The 14,732-nt window shown below is 40.2% G+C and overlaps 1 protein-coding gene across 1 annotated transcript; it reads right to left on the bottom strand.

The window, feature by feature from the left end:
• Positions 1 to 208: 208 nt before the first annotated feature.
• Positions 209 to 14,732, bottom strand: tmem214 (transmembrane protein 214). The gene is made up of 17 exons (XM_003446313.5): positions 14,454 to 14,732; positions 8,182 to 8,375; positions 7,822 to 7,972; positions 7,592 to 7,726; positions 6,676 to 6,758; positions 6,334 to 6,439; positions 5,545 to 5,626; positions 5,282 to 5,383; positions 4,994 to 5,135; positions 4,708 to 4,799; positions 4,534 to 4,582; positions 4,254 to 4,361; positions 3,609 to 3,726; positions 3,430 to 3,526; positions 2,945 to 3,113; positions 2,532 to 2,683; positions 209 to 1,249 (listed from the first exon to the last, which is right to left on the bottom strand). Exons 1-17 carry the CDS (start codon positions 14,605 to 14,607, stop codon positions 1,120 to 1,122), a joined length of 2,064 nt encoding a protein of 687 aa, XP_003446361.1. The 5' UTR covers positions 14,608 to 14,732; the 3' UTR covers positions 209 to 1,119.

Genomic DNA, 14,732 nt, shown 5'->3' with positions numbered 1-14,732 from the left:
GGTGGTGAGACAAATTTGTTTCTTCTTAAGATGACCCTGAATACACATATCTAATAATTATATTTTAATAAGAACATACATATGCGAAATTGAAGTTTGAGGGCAAATCCCCAAGTCATGACAAGACAACTGTTAACAAGGTGGTCTCTATTATTTGCTGTGTAGCTAGTAGCACAATTGCGTAAATCAGCTGATAAAAACACTGCAGTGGGGTTGGAGTCTTTATTACAAATCATTTACATTACAAAGTAAGACATTAGTCTCTTCCATATCATCTTGTTTACAGGGGGCGGTTAGTTAAGTAAAATGTCCAGAGGAGGGCGTTTCTCAGATTTGAGCATACAGGATGACAAAGCTGGCATCACTGATCCACCAGACACAAACACAGAAATGCATTGACCTTCAGGTACATGATGCCGGTGCTTCTTGCAGCTCGGGCGAGAAGCTTCTGCTGGTAGGTGAAGCATAAGAAAATGGGACAGAAACAAAGCAGCAGAAACAGACAGATTTTTTTCTTCTGGACTGATGTGAGAAGACTGTGTTCACAACCGCACTCTGGATGAGCAAATCCACCTGGAGACACGATTCCCTAGTTAGGTTTGACAAGGGGTTTGCACACACAGGACCAGGTGTTGAAGATGACTTGACCCTCTGATGAGGTTTCCAGTGGCTTGGAGAAGTTTCTGACCTGTTCCCTGCCTTTACCAACTTTCATAACACTTTTTTCATTATATTTAAATAAAAACGTTTTATAAATCATCTACAAACCTATATTTTCTATAAATTACAGAACCTGCTTAACCCAGAGGCTCAAGCAGTGGCAGAAATTTGCAGTATAAAACTCAGGGAGAGAGAAAGAAGGGTACGACCTCCGTATCCAGCAGTGACAAAAAGTCTGATAGAAAAAAAACAAACATCTAAACAACACCAAACTGATTTTAAAATTTAACCAAAACCAGAGACAAAAAGGGTCTTTTTGAGTGAGCTCGTTTCCCTCTGACCCTGCGGCACCCACTTGCGTCACATAGGACATGATAGCCTCACGCTGGGCCAGAGTGTGTGTGTTGGTGTGTTTACAGTATACAGAGCTTCCTGTGTGCATATTGTGTGTGTATTACGTTATCCCGCTCGAGTGAGCAAATCCTGGGCCCATGTCTTGATTGCCGAGGTCGTGTGTTGGAGTAGCTGCCACGTCGAGTTGGTAAAGGACAAGGCGTGGCCCTGCAGACATGATACAGACACCTCCCCACTGCAACAGAGAAAGTCAAAAATCACTCACTGCAGCTTTAATGATTCTTTTAGCTCCTTTTAAACAATACAAACAAACACATTTGGCTACTACACTATTGATGACTGGTTTAAATAACAGGCGAGACGTATTTGATGGTCAATTTGTGGGAATGCTCATGATTTTCAAATATCTAGATAGTCGTTAAATTGTTGGGAAAAAATTAAATAGTAATAATCCATTTTTCCATTAATCACCACCATAGCACTCCCAGGTGATTCCAGAATGGTTTGGATCATTTAGAGTTACAAAGCAAAATTATCCCTGGTGAGGAGTCAGACTCAGTGCGAAGAGAAGATGATATACAGACTAATCAATGATGATGCCGCTTACATTTAAGCCAGGCCTGCATTAGAGGCTCTTAAATCAAGCACCTTGGTGGTTGGGCCTTAATGGGCCACATCAGCAGGCATCCAGTGTTATATACATCTGGTGGTCAAAGGAGGAGGCCTTAGCGGTCTGCTCCGCAGTTTCTGAATTCGTTCTCGGGGTCTTGTTCATGAGTATACAGAGCAGGAGATTGACAGATCATTACAGAGTTCATCTGTCAATCACCTCAGAGGTTATCAACAGCCAAGGAAATGGCCACTGATGCATCTCTGCTTTAGACTGCTGCTCTCTCAACCGAGACCTGGACAGGTGTCAGAGGATGAATGAATGGAAAAATAGTCTGATTGTTTATCAGCAGGGTGCAACTACCTGACTCCAGTAAACAGAAGAAGAGCACACTGCTGAGAAGTGAAATGTGTGTGTGGTGCTGTGACGGTACTATGCAAATAGGAGAAACATACACAGACAAAGCCTACAAAGACCTGCCAAAAACTCTGGTGAGCGACTCCCTCAAAGAACAAATAGAAACGAGGTCCAAACTCCAGCAAGATAAACTGGCATGTCACTACATCTGTCAGTGCGACTGGTAACCTGCACACATTTCTCAGTGGCTTCAATAAAACACAGCAATAAGTAAAAGTGAATCACGTTTCATCCCAACAAGCACCATAACGAGGGCTTCATAGTTAAATCATTGTTGCAGCAGTGCCACAGATTCTTACAGTTAGTCAGCCCAGAGGTACGGTGTCTTCATTTTAGTCAGATTATTCTAATACAAGCTGTGCTGTTCTTCTTGTTTAACCCTACAGGCCAAATACATCTTTGTGAAACCAGTCCCAGCTGGTTTAACTGCCCCAGACTCAGGCATGTAGTACTAAAGATTAACTGTTAAAGAGCTGCTGTTAGTACTGACTTGCAAGAGTCCTCTAAGTTAGTCCATGCTCTCTGTAGCAGGTTAGATGTGTACGCCAGCGCTGGCAGGATGTAGTTTTGATGTAGGAAGATGAGGAGCTCCTTCAAATATGCCATAGCCTGGAACACACTCTCTGGGGTGTTGGTGTTCACCTGGACAAAGACATGCAACACAATCAGAGTCAGACTGAGGTTATCTGTTAGTTTCTTATGTAATGCTCAAAAGTTTAATTAAGGGGGAAAAAGTGACACAGTATAAACACAAATAAATCCACAAAAGGATGAAATGCCAATCCAGCTGGACTGTTTAATATACACCCAGAAAGCTGTGCTTCACCCCCCCCCCCAAAAAAAAATATTGTACTTCAACATTTAAATGTTTAAGGTCAGGTGCAGCTGTAGCCATGGCCTTACCCATTCTATGACAAGCGGTGTGGTTTCTTTAACCCAGACAATAAACCGTGAGGTGTTTTCAGAGATGAAGACGGCTGCTGATTTTGCCTTTTCCAAACCTTGTTCCGTTACTGGACCCAAAACCCGGACACACTCAGAGTAATAATAAGGAGTGTTTGTCTCCAACCAGCTACAGAAAATACAAAACACACAATACAGACAATAATGATCACAACTGCAATCTTCATTAGAGGAAAAATGGAAGAAAAGAAAAAGCCACAGAATTTTTTTTTTTTTTTTTTTAAAAAAAAGCAAATAATTTTATGACAGAACAGTAGGTTAATCTAATAAATCTATATTAATATAGTATTCTAAATAAAAGCCAACAAACCACAGGGAATAAAACACTGTGTGCCTGAGCATTATCAGGAAGTGAGTCAGAAGCTTGTTTTAGATTTTAGGGATCATTTTTAAGTGTCGGCTCTGTTGACTAGAAATGATCGTACCTGAAGCCCTGCTTTGAGTAGACTGTTATTTTGCTCCAGGCCTGCTGAGATACAGCTGTGATCCCTGAGGAGTGCAGATACCTGGCTGTGATGGAATCTGAAATGCAATATAAAAACAATGAGTAGGCCACAGATACAAAGATAGGCGAATATGGTGATTAAACGGCACTCTGACAGACCTGCGACAGAGCCGTTTGATCTGACGTCGTGGGCGATGAAGCCGGCAACGAACACGAGCAGAACCAGAAGCAGCTTGGACCAGGGAAACCCGTGACCACGCATCTTTACCTGCAGATTCTGGAGAATCACAAAGCACATGTCAAATACAGTTCATAATCCAAGTGTTAGCTTTATGATTGCATACATGTCTAGCTGTTGCCCAAGAAGCAGGGATAATGTCAGAAGAAGTTTTTAAACAGGATTTGCACATGCTCATTCATACATTCATCTTTCCAGTACTAACATTTGCAACTCACCAGGCTCTTCAGTTCAGTAACTCTGCCCTAGATTGCTTGGAAACTACCCAGTAAGTCCCAAAACAGTCGTTCCAATATCACAACTCTACTGATCTCTTTAATAGGCTTTCAAATTAATATTCTTCTCTTCATTCCTTTAGTTTTAGTTCCTAAATTTATATCTTATTTTTTTAAGGTTTTTATGCCTTCTGTCAGCACTTTATAAATATTGTTTGTTTTCATATTGTGGAGGTGCTTCAGGATTTAATATTACACGATCTTCATGTCTAACCCAGACTTTTTTGGAATCATGAGTTTAATTTTAAACAAACATCTCTTTATCAAACATGAACAGGCTGACTTGCTCACCTGGCACAGGCTATTGCACTCCTGAAGGTCATGAGATTCAATGGTGTCTCTCATTTCTTCGTTGGTCACTCTAAATGACTGGATCGTTTCCTCGAGGTTCTTCCGAAGCTAAAAGAAGTCCAAGTAAAACACAGTGATGGAATTAAAAGACATTAAAAATACCAGTTACATTAAAACTGCATTATTAATCAGGTTAAACAGGCTTTGATGTTTAAATAAAAGTATCCCTGGGAGGTGCGTTTGGTTTATGAACCAACAGACATCGGGACAGGACTCGTACCTTTGGTGGAAGGATGTTCCAGGACTTTAATAAGTGGTTCAAAAGCAAACTGAGGAAAGAAAGCAGTGAGTCAGCTTATGTACTAGTTTGAAATCATCTTGATTTGTACCGTTTACCTTATGTGGAGATGTGATCATAAAAAAAAGACAAAAAAATAAATGGTCCACAGGTTACCTGGACTGGGGTAGGTGTTTGGTGTAGAGCTGCCTCCACACTCCTAAGCTCTGAACATCCACACACAGACACTCAGTCATACTGCTGAGCAGCTGCAAGAAGCAGAAGATAATGAGGTTAATTTTTATAGTTTTACTCACAATGTATTCTTTGACATCGTTTAGTGAGAACACAATTTTATTGAGCCATTCTGCTTTATTTAATCACTTTTGTTAAAGATCGTGTTGTGATGGCTGCTGTAACAGTACAGTAGCAGCAGGACTGTATACAGAATTGTGGGTCTCACCTCCCTCTTCATGTCATCAGGACAGTGTGGCGTGGCTCTGGACAGAAATGACGGCAGGTACGTGTGCAACGTGTTCTCTGGCTTGGCTCCAAATGCGAGGACCTTCAGTCGAGGATACAAACGCCTCAGCTGCTCCTGCAGACTGTAATAACAAACAGAAAAAAAATATATTAGGACTCAGCTCAGAACGTAGATAACATTTTTGCAATGCTTTTATTTCTAAACAGAGATTATGAACAGTCTGAGATGTCTTGCTGTTGGTCTGTGTTTGCACTGGTTTACATTTACCTTGATGACAGGGCGTTCTTTGGCATGAAAGCAAAATCAAGCAAAGGAAAGAACTCTTTCGGACCCATAATACCAAATCCCTTTGTCAGGTTTGAATGAAGTCTGGGAAAAGAATTAAAGTATGTTGAAATATCCATGACATTCAAATTAAAGGTATCACTGGTAATGATCTTAATAGTTCAAATAGTACAAATGAATGGAAAGGAAGTGACTGGAAGATGAAGAAATTTGAGAAATTTCATGGATTTCTGAGTCAGACTTACGAGAGAAGTCTCTCCAGATAGGCGATGGCATATGAGGACAGAGACTTCACTCCCAGCACAGGGAGCATGATGCCCAGCCACACTGAAACAAATAACATTTTTTTTTAGTTTAGGAACTTTTTCCTTCTGTTAAAGTGAAAATATATATATGTTTAATCACAACTTGGGTGTAATTTCGTACTTAATTAGTAATTTTAGACACCATTTTCCCCTAACTTTCATTGCAATTTTGCACTGTAAATATTTAATATAATCACATAAGTTTTGACATACGGGAGCCCAGACATCAACGTCAAACAAGAAATTTTCCAAAAGTGGTTTCCACCCACATTCCCTCACATCCTGCCATTTTGTTTTTATCAACATGAGGAATACTTTAGCATATTAAGCTCAGAATGTGTTTTCACTTGCCTTCAAGCAGTCAAACAGAATTAAATAAAGGGGATGAAAGATGAAAGCTGTTACATAATTTTCTAATAATATTCACCCTCCCATGCCCACATTCTGCAGACTCACAGTCTCACCAAACACCAGACAAACACTTGGAGCACCAGCAGCTATCACGGGGGAATATTACTGCTCTAATGTGCTCTGTTGCTTCAGTGAACCCCAACCCAGAATGTCTGTCTTCACACATTGTTGGGAAAGTGGGAGAAAGGGGAAAACAGACAGACCTTGACTAATACAGGGCAAATGCCTACTTGTTCAGAGCAGTTTTGGGCTTTATAGATATGCAGTAATGTAAAATATTTAAATTATTGCGTGCCTCTGTGTAAAAGTGTTTATTACCTCTTAGACCCTGGCTGAGATCATAAAATCCTGCTTGGCCCAGAGCCCACATGATGGTCAAACACTTTACTGGACGATTCTGAACCGACCGCAACATTTCCAAATACTGCAGAACAGGAACAAGGAGAGGGGAGAGTTTTACAATATAACAATGCAAAATTATTCCAACAGACAAATCCAGCAATACCCACTCTGGAACTATAATACATAATTTGATAATATTACACATGTCTAGAAAAGTTAGGAAAAATATAGCTAGAGCTTTTAGTGTAATAACATGCAGAGCAGGAAAAGAGCAGCAAAGCTGCTGATTATTTGCCGGAGTGACAGTCACACACTCACCTCTGGCAGATTTTGGGTGGCTATTTTGGGTTTGTCCTGTAGGACTGCCTGAATGCAAACTCTGTAGCCATGTAGAGGTTCTCCTGGAAATAAAAACAATAAGCGTTAGGTACATTTTCGAGTTCTTATGAATTTTTATTTCATCCTGGTGACCTTGCTGACTGTTTACTTACAATGCTCTTGGTTCAAGTTTGTTAAAAGGTAAACACTGGTAATTTGAGGTTTGAGTCATGATCAGTTTTGACCCCACCCTAGCGTTGAACCATAACAGTGGTTTTTGCACTGATTAGAACTTTTTTTGTCCCCTGACTGCCAAGACAGTCACACCACAAGACACATCACTTTCTTTCACAGCAGTGCACTTTTGCTCCTCGCTAAAAGCTTCTTTAGTTTAGCTCGTGCAAAGATCAATCTAGATCAATAGATCAATCTAGACATAACAAAAGCTTTTTGCAAGTGAATACAAGGAAGGAACATGATTGCCTGCAGCTGCCTTTCTTTCAGGGTCTCTCACCTCATCTGCTTTCAGATGTTGGCTTCAGGCCTGTCGCTGCCTTGTAGGCTTTGCGAGGCAGACAAGTATGCCCACCACCTGGCCTTCTCTTCACCTCTGTCTGTGCTGCCATTGAGGTGAGATGTTTTTTTATAGTCAAAGACAACCACTAACCTGGGCATAAATCCCACATCCCCCCACCTATTTACCCCCTTGTTTATTTGCTTGTATTTATTTGGTTTATATGTAACGTTTTATATGTTTTATATTCAATCAGAATATTATTTCAACTTACAGAACATTCAAGTTTATTATTGAGATTTCTGCAGCTTTAGTATTTTGGCGCATTTTTCCCTGTCTGTTAATGTTCTACTAAGTAAAGTCACATCAATAAAAGGATGTAAGAGGTTCTCCTGGGTTTACCTGACTGCCTGTCCAACTCCCTGAGCATAGTGTAAACACAGTGGTCGAAGAAATCTGGCAGAGCGCTGCTGCAACGTCCAATGAGGCCTTTGATCACGCCCTTCAGCTCTTTTCCTGTAAGGCAGTATGGGTAGTCTGGGACAGAAAAGACAAACAGGAAGACTTAAGTACTGAAATGCTTTAACTGTGCGATAAATAAATGGGCATATCAAAATAAGAGTCTGCCTGACCATAAGGGTGGCTGCTGAGTGTGGGCTCCGTATCCTGGGCAGTTAAATGGAGGTTGAGGTATCCCGCCAGGTCTTTGATCCAAACCGAAGGGTTTTCTGGAAACAGGGTCTGACTGCGAGCCAACTGCTGCTTCAGGTCTGCAACATCCAGCTGAAGACAGGACAAGAGAAAAATATCAGCACTGGAGTCTCAAAAAGAACACACCCTTCAAGCAAAGGCTAGATCGGTTTCAGCATGTGACAGTTGGCTTTGAAGATGTAACAATGCTGCTTTGTTTAGAGATCATTTCGGGTCATTTTTTTCACTAAATTTCCACTGAGTTTAATATCAGCCAATATAAGAAAATGTCTCTTACTAACCGCTTTGAAGGCCTCCTCGAGGGTTTTGTAAGTTGTGGGAGAGGCCGTATTGCTCGAATGCGACTTCTTGGGTGGTTTACTTGATGAGGGCTTCTTGTTTTGAGGATCGGATGGTGGAGGAACCTGCTCCTTGTTCTGCTTCTTTCCCACCTTCTCCACGCTGTCATACAGACTCTCTGACATCTTCACGGGCGCTGAAGGACAAAACAAAGCAGCTGCAGTGAAATGCAGTGACTCCTCTATCCTGACTGAGTCCTAAAAATCAAGTTACTCCCCTCAGCGTCTTGCTTACCCCCTTCTGCCCTCCCTCCACGCCTTGCGTAATGGGCTGTTACCCAAAGGAATATTTGTGGCACACTCAATACAATTCACAAAGGACTGGAGTTAAGCACCAACAGCATTCCAGCTCTCCCCCTTGTGTGTTACTTGTTAAACAGTTTTGCAGACGTATACAAAGTTAAGAACGCCTGATATTTTTAGAGCCTGTACTTTGATATTAAATCAATACTTATTTGCAATAACAAGTAATTGTATTTATAAGATGTCAAAGCTCTCTCACTGGCCGAAAGCAGCAATACATTGAAATAGACCCTGTTCTGCTTTTATTCATTTCCCATCAAATACCTGCAGCTTGGAATAAATCTGACACCTTTACAGACTGTGGGGAAATCAGTGAGCAATTTAACTGCTTACCAGTTTTTACTCTGTTGGTGATGAATCATTTTGTCACTCTGCAAAACACACCAGGGGTGGATGGGAGGAACTAAGATCACTTTTCTTTACATTTAAGCTGGTTAATGAGGTGATTTGATAAACGACTCAAATTGGCCTTTTACCTATGAAGCTTTTATAGTGATCACAGTAATATGGGCTGCTTCTGTTGGCTCTAGAAAAATGTTTTCCTTCACTCCAACTCAGGCCATTGTGTCAGTCACAGTGCTGCCTCTTTCCTGCACTCCGTTTCAGAATAGAGCTCCTTTTTAAACTCTACCTGTGATCATAACTGAGCTGCTGTGCTTTTTCATGAGAAAAATAGAAGTTGGACTGAACCAAATAAAGCTTTAGTCACACATGTGGCTTTAGAGTCAGCGTTTCTCTATTTTTAGTCTCAAACATGAGTAAAACACACGGCGTTCAACACTGGACAACCAGTGTCACTCTGTGTTTTCCAGGCTTCCTTTAAAATTAAAGCAAGAATAAAATACTGTTTGTCTTGTTTGCTTCACAGGTGAACTCATAACTGTTGGTGGTGGAAATGGCAGCACTGGTCCAAAGAGGCCAATCACGTTACCTTTTCTTCCCTGACCCAAGGTACAGGGGATCAACTTAAACCAGTAGTACTGCCTGAATACTACTACACAGAATAGTAAAACTCAATTTAAATCTACAGTGTTAAAGCTTCTGTGTAACTCATGCTAAAGACTTCTACAGCTAAAGCAGATGTCACCACCAGCTGTTGACTGATCATTCAAGCTGAACATGTCGCTGAGAACATTACACCTATATTTAGTCAGTGTGTTAACTGCAAAACTAAAACTAGTCCTCATGCCCCTGAACTGAATCAGCTGGAAGCAGGCATCAAGACCAGACATGTCAGTCATATTGAATCAAACATGTCAGGAAGCAAAGCGCTGACATTCAGGTCCTGTACTACAAGCAAGTTCAACATATCCATTATCTCCTTTATTTAGTTTTGCTTTAAATCTGAAATCACTTACTCCAACATAAAAAATACAGCGGTGAAAGATGGTCATTATCAAATTGATGAGTCAACTCAGGAATTATGAATCTAGCTAAAAGTCCATGAACATGAAAGTGGCGATAACAACTTAAAAGCATGAAAAGGTTTGGTGACCGCAGTGTGGCATGTTTTACAGAGAAGCTCAAAATATAACGAGAGAAACATATGAAGAGGTTTAACAAGCATGTGAGTTTGTGTGATAGTGGGAGAGCTGCATAGTATGCAAGCCAAATGCTGCATGAATGTGTGCTTGCGTGTGTTCATGACTTGAACTGGAAAAATGCTATAACAATGTTTAAAGTCAGGGAGGAAAGTTACCACCATCAAAGCTTTAGGATTAAGGCATGGGAAGACCTGTCTATAATTACAATCTTGTAATCTTTGGTATCTAGTGCTCAGCTGTTTTCTTGTGGCCTGCAGGACAGTTTCATCTGTATTTTTTCAGCTGGGAAATGAAAAACAAACAAACAAACAAACAACAACAACAAATTTGTGTGAGGTCTAAAAATACTAGAAAATAAATAAAACTAAATAAAAAACACTGAATTTCAGCCCACCCCAGGCCTATAACTCTGAAAATACATTAATATGGAGGTTAAATTATGCAAGGCTTCAACAAATATACCAATGTTTTTGCACCCAATAAATAAAGAAATAAATCAGCTGATTCTGAGAGGGGGAAGGGGGACGGGGAAGGTGATGAAACTGATATTTCATGGAATGATTCTGCTGAAACAGTAGACTCCCTGGTTAATTATCGAGGTTTTAACAAAATGTGGAGCTTGAAATGTCTTTTCTTATGGCATCATATGACTCAGAAATCCTTGCAACCTTATCTGGGACCTTGTGCACTATTGTCTGTAGTGGATAATCACTTAAAGTCTAAGTGAACAGGGAACTTTAAGTGAATTGGTTGGTTTCTTTAAAACCAACCAATTAACATCTGTTTAAAAAAAGAAGCACATGACTGCAGACTTAGGGAAATACCAGCAGTCCTTTTAAATGACAAACGGTTCAAAACAAAGACAGGAGTCTCCTGATGGGTGATTGGCTTCGCTCAGCAAAGAGGGAAGGCATTCTAAAATTTTAGAGCAATAAGAAGCAAAAAGCTGATAAAAGTTTAACTGAAGGTTGGATTACAGAAGGTTTACCACACTAAACATTTATTTTTCTGAATGAATCGTGCTGTATCTTCAATCTTTATCTGCATGTTTCTGAGATTAGGGAGTTGCATGGAAATTGAGCTGTGAAAATAATTAAATAACACGATTAATATAATCCAACTGAAGTGTAAAAATGTTTCCCATGTGGGACTCAAACTGGTCTCTGGTGTGAGCAGTAAAATTATTAACCCCCGCTCTCTCTAAATGTCGCCTTTTTCCCTCTTTGAAACTGGAAATATTCTTTTTATTTTGTGTGTACATGGATACAAGTCAGTATGAGAGAGAGCCCAAAATATTGCCCAGATTAAATGTTGTGACCATTTCATGAACTGTTACAAGACTGTGCTGCTGGCTCTCTAGCAACTTCCTCACACTGGACTCCCGCTGATGACAGCAGTCCCTTTTCCGCTTTCCAAACTTGGTCAGCTCAGCGTAGTAACACTTGAACCAGTTCTTCACCTGCTGCAGGTTCTAGTTCTAGATCTTATGTGGGTTCTCCAGAGCAGAGAAAGGACTAATGTTTCCAGCTTCCAGCTGAAGTCCAAGATGGCGTAGTTAAAATCAGCCTGATTGAGACGACAGACTCCGGATAGCTGAAAGATATCAAGGAGGGAAGTGACAACAAAGCCAGCAAGTCGAGAAACATGTGATGGACCAGAGCTAGCTAAACTTTCAAAATAAGAGCTTAGAATACATTTTCATGACTCTAAATCTTTTCGATTGTGTCTATGACTTCCAGCAGTCATTCACCCTATGCTTTACATATGAGGCTGGTGCTGGGCGAGGCAGCTATAAGCTGTAGTATTATGACTGGGCTCAAAAGCTCCACAGTGAAAGAACAACTAACAGGATCTCACATTTTACTGTCTACAGTCAGACTCCCTGGTGATTTTGATAGTAGATTTTTCATCTCAGTTTTATGAAATCATTTAAAACTACCTCAAAGAAACAACAGTTTTGGGATCATTTTGGTGTAATTTACTACAAGAAGCATATTAGCAGAAATCATTAACATGTGACAGCTTTCAGATTATAGTTTCTATCAAGCGAAAATACCAAAAAGAATAAATAAATACAATTTTACTGCCCTTATACCATTGTCCACTCTAAGGCAATAATAGCTGAGATGATGTCTGAGATGTTTTTAAGCTTCATTAAATTCAAGCTTTATCGTTCTCACATGTTTAGACATGTGGGAACAAAAAGCTGAACATTGTTATCATACAAGCAGTTCTTTATTTGTCAGGGACCAAAACAATGACCTCATAAGAGAAAAGATGCCTTGTACCAGATTTATCTACTAGCTAATTCCCATCTGCAGTCCCTGGGCAGGTATGCACAATCATAAACATCACTGATTTTAAAGGGCTTTTTAAATAATGCAAAAAGCAAAGGCAGAGACATTTACCACTCTTCTCTGTGACTTAAGAGGATCCAAGCTTCACACTCTTATCTGTTGAACACTTACATAATGCCTGATTTTGCTGCAACACTTTTCTTGCTCTACCACATACGTAATCCCTCCAGGCTGAAGTGAAAAAAAAATCCTCCAGTTTTATGTGTCAAAACCACAGACCCAAAAGTAACAGCCTCATGATCAAGTGCTGATGAAAGCCTTTAAGAGACAAACTGAGATTTGGCAAAATGTCTTTCTGAATGTGTGATTCTGTTGTTTGCGTTAATAAAATGATTCACATGAAGTGTTGGAGAGTTAATTTACTAAACAGATAGGGTTTATTTCTTATAAGCTTTAGGCGAAAGCTTTACACCACTTCCCCACTGAATCAGCCATAGTGATCAGACTTTGGACAGTAAGATTCAGTGATAAAAATGAAGCAGAAACAAACAGCTCCAGCAAAGTGAGATATAATCATTTTGTGATAATCATCCAAAAATCAAAAGACTCAGTGAAGCCTCTTCAAGCTGCTATTGCTAGATTTAGAAAGTATTTTGGTCAATTTAAGGGTAGAAATCGATCAGAGGTCAGTAAATAATATGTTGGCCTTGTGAAGAGTCATATCTAACACATATAAAGGTAACCGTCTTTGACATGGTAGGAGACACCGGGCGGGACTCTAAACAGAGGTAACAGCAGGGTTTGTTTGGTACGTAACATGTGATAAAACACAAATTAATTCTGGTTCTTAAAACATGGCAGAAAAAAAAAAACGAATAAGTAGATTAGGAGCTCCAGATTAAGTACGGGCTTCATACTCCGTAAAAACAAAACATCATTAGGTTGACATAATGTTTCAGCAATGTGGTAGATTGAAGCAGCTGGTAATACAGTCTTAATATCACCTAACTGCACGTCTAAACTTGTCATAGCAACGTTACTGAACTAGGTTTCATTTTCCCATTTTTAAAGGTGTAAATCAAATTACTGAGTTTAGCACATTATTCCAACTTTGGGGACATTTCTGGTTAACAGTGAGAATTCTCCTGATGCCACTGATAGTAATAAAAGGAGGACAAGTTTGAGATCCAACACTCCAGCGACTTTATTCATGTGAGGAATGTCAGTAGAATCTTCACTCCATGTTTGATCAGAAGACATAAGTAAAAACCTGAGTAAACATTACTTGATAAAAAGTTGTTAGCAGGAAAACTTTTTAAAAATCAAAATTAGCAACACTATTTATATTATTTGTTGTCACTGTGGTTATCATCTACTGTAGAACACCAGAAGGCTCAAACAAAAACATAACTCTGACCCTGCTATGAATCAAGTCATTGATTACCTCGAGGATTATAGGTAAACAGGAACAGTAAGTTATATTGTTACTAATAGGAGTCCTGCTACATAAGTAAGAAAATAAAGTCAGAAAAGTAAAGTAATAACAAAATAGAGTAACGAGTTTAATCTATTTATATAAACGATGATAATAGCTGTGATAACTGTTTATGAGGCATAAAGCTTAAGTAAAACAATGGCTAAACGTGTAGCATAAGATTTAAATGGCCACGTTGTTAAATATTTACCCCCAGAGCAATGACAGGCGAGGTAAAAACAAACTAATGCTGCTTAACGTCATACAGATCAGCTCCAAGATGATAAAAACACCTTCAGGCTCGTTCGAAAGCGCAGCTGAAGAGAAGTCAAAGGTCAAAAAACAGCTCACACATGCTGACAGACTCTCAGTGCTGACGTTCACTTTGTTGACACTGCTAACGAGCTAACTAGCAGCACGAAGCACAAAGGCCGCTCAGCTAGTAGTTTAAAATTCACGCCGACACACGGACTTAGGGTAGAGCCACTCAGAGGTGAGCTGGTAAAACCGCAGACGGTGTGAGATAAAATGAATACAAGGAAGTAATGCTGCGTGAGGTTGAGCTTCAGCAGGTAGCAGTGGGCCGTGTTCACTTACGTCTGGACGGCTGGTTAGATTCGCCCAGGGCTTTCCTTCCCCCGCTGGCTTTCTTGTCGGCCGCTGTCTTGCCTCCTCCGCCGAAGTTGTTGCTGTTTTTCTTGCCTTTCTTCACCACCTCCCATTTTCCGACCGAGCCGTTATTTGAAGCCATGTCTCCGGGTCCAGATGGGCTGTTATTAGTTCGGGTACCGTGACTTCCTGCCTCCTTCCTCCCTGCTGCTGAATGAACGAGAGGACGTTGCGTAAGCTGCTCTGAGCGTTTAACCGTCCGCGTGC

The sequence above is a fragment of the Oreochromis niloticus genome, linkage group LG15 (assembly GCF_001858045.2).
Source record: "Oreochromis niloticus isolate F11D_XX linkage group LG15, O_niloticus_UMD_NMBU, whole genome shotgun sequence".
In the NCBI taxonomy this organism is placed as follows: domain Eukaryota; kingdom Metazoa; phylum Chordata; class Actinopteri; order Cichliformes; family Cichlidae; genus Oreochromis; species Oreochromis niloticus.
Note: the sequence above shows the minus strand (reverse complement) of the source record. Positions and strands in the feature narration are given on the sequence as shown.

What these genes read in the sequence shown, in the direction of transcription:
- tmem214 (XM_003446313.5), bottom strand. Translation starts at nt 14,607, where the DNA reads ATGGCTTCAAATAACGGCTCGGTCGGAAAATGGGAGGTGGTGAAGAAA. An exon ending in GGAGTTGGACAGGCAGTCAG is followed by an intron (nt 6,759 to 7,591) that starts GTAAACCCAGGA and finishes TTTTATTTCCAG; the next exon opens with GAGAACCTCTACATGGCTAC. An exon ending in GGAACATCCTTCCACCAAAG is followed by an intron (nt 4,362 to 4,533) that starts GTACGAGTCCTG and finishes GACTTCTTTTAG; the next exon opens with CTTCGGAAGAACCTCGAGGA.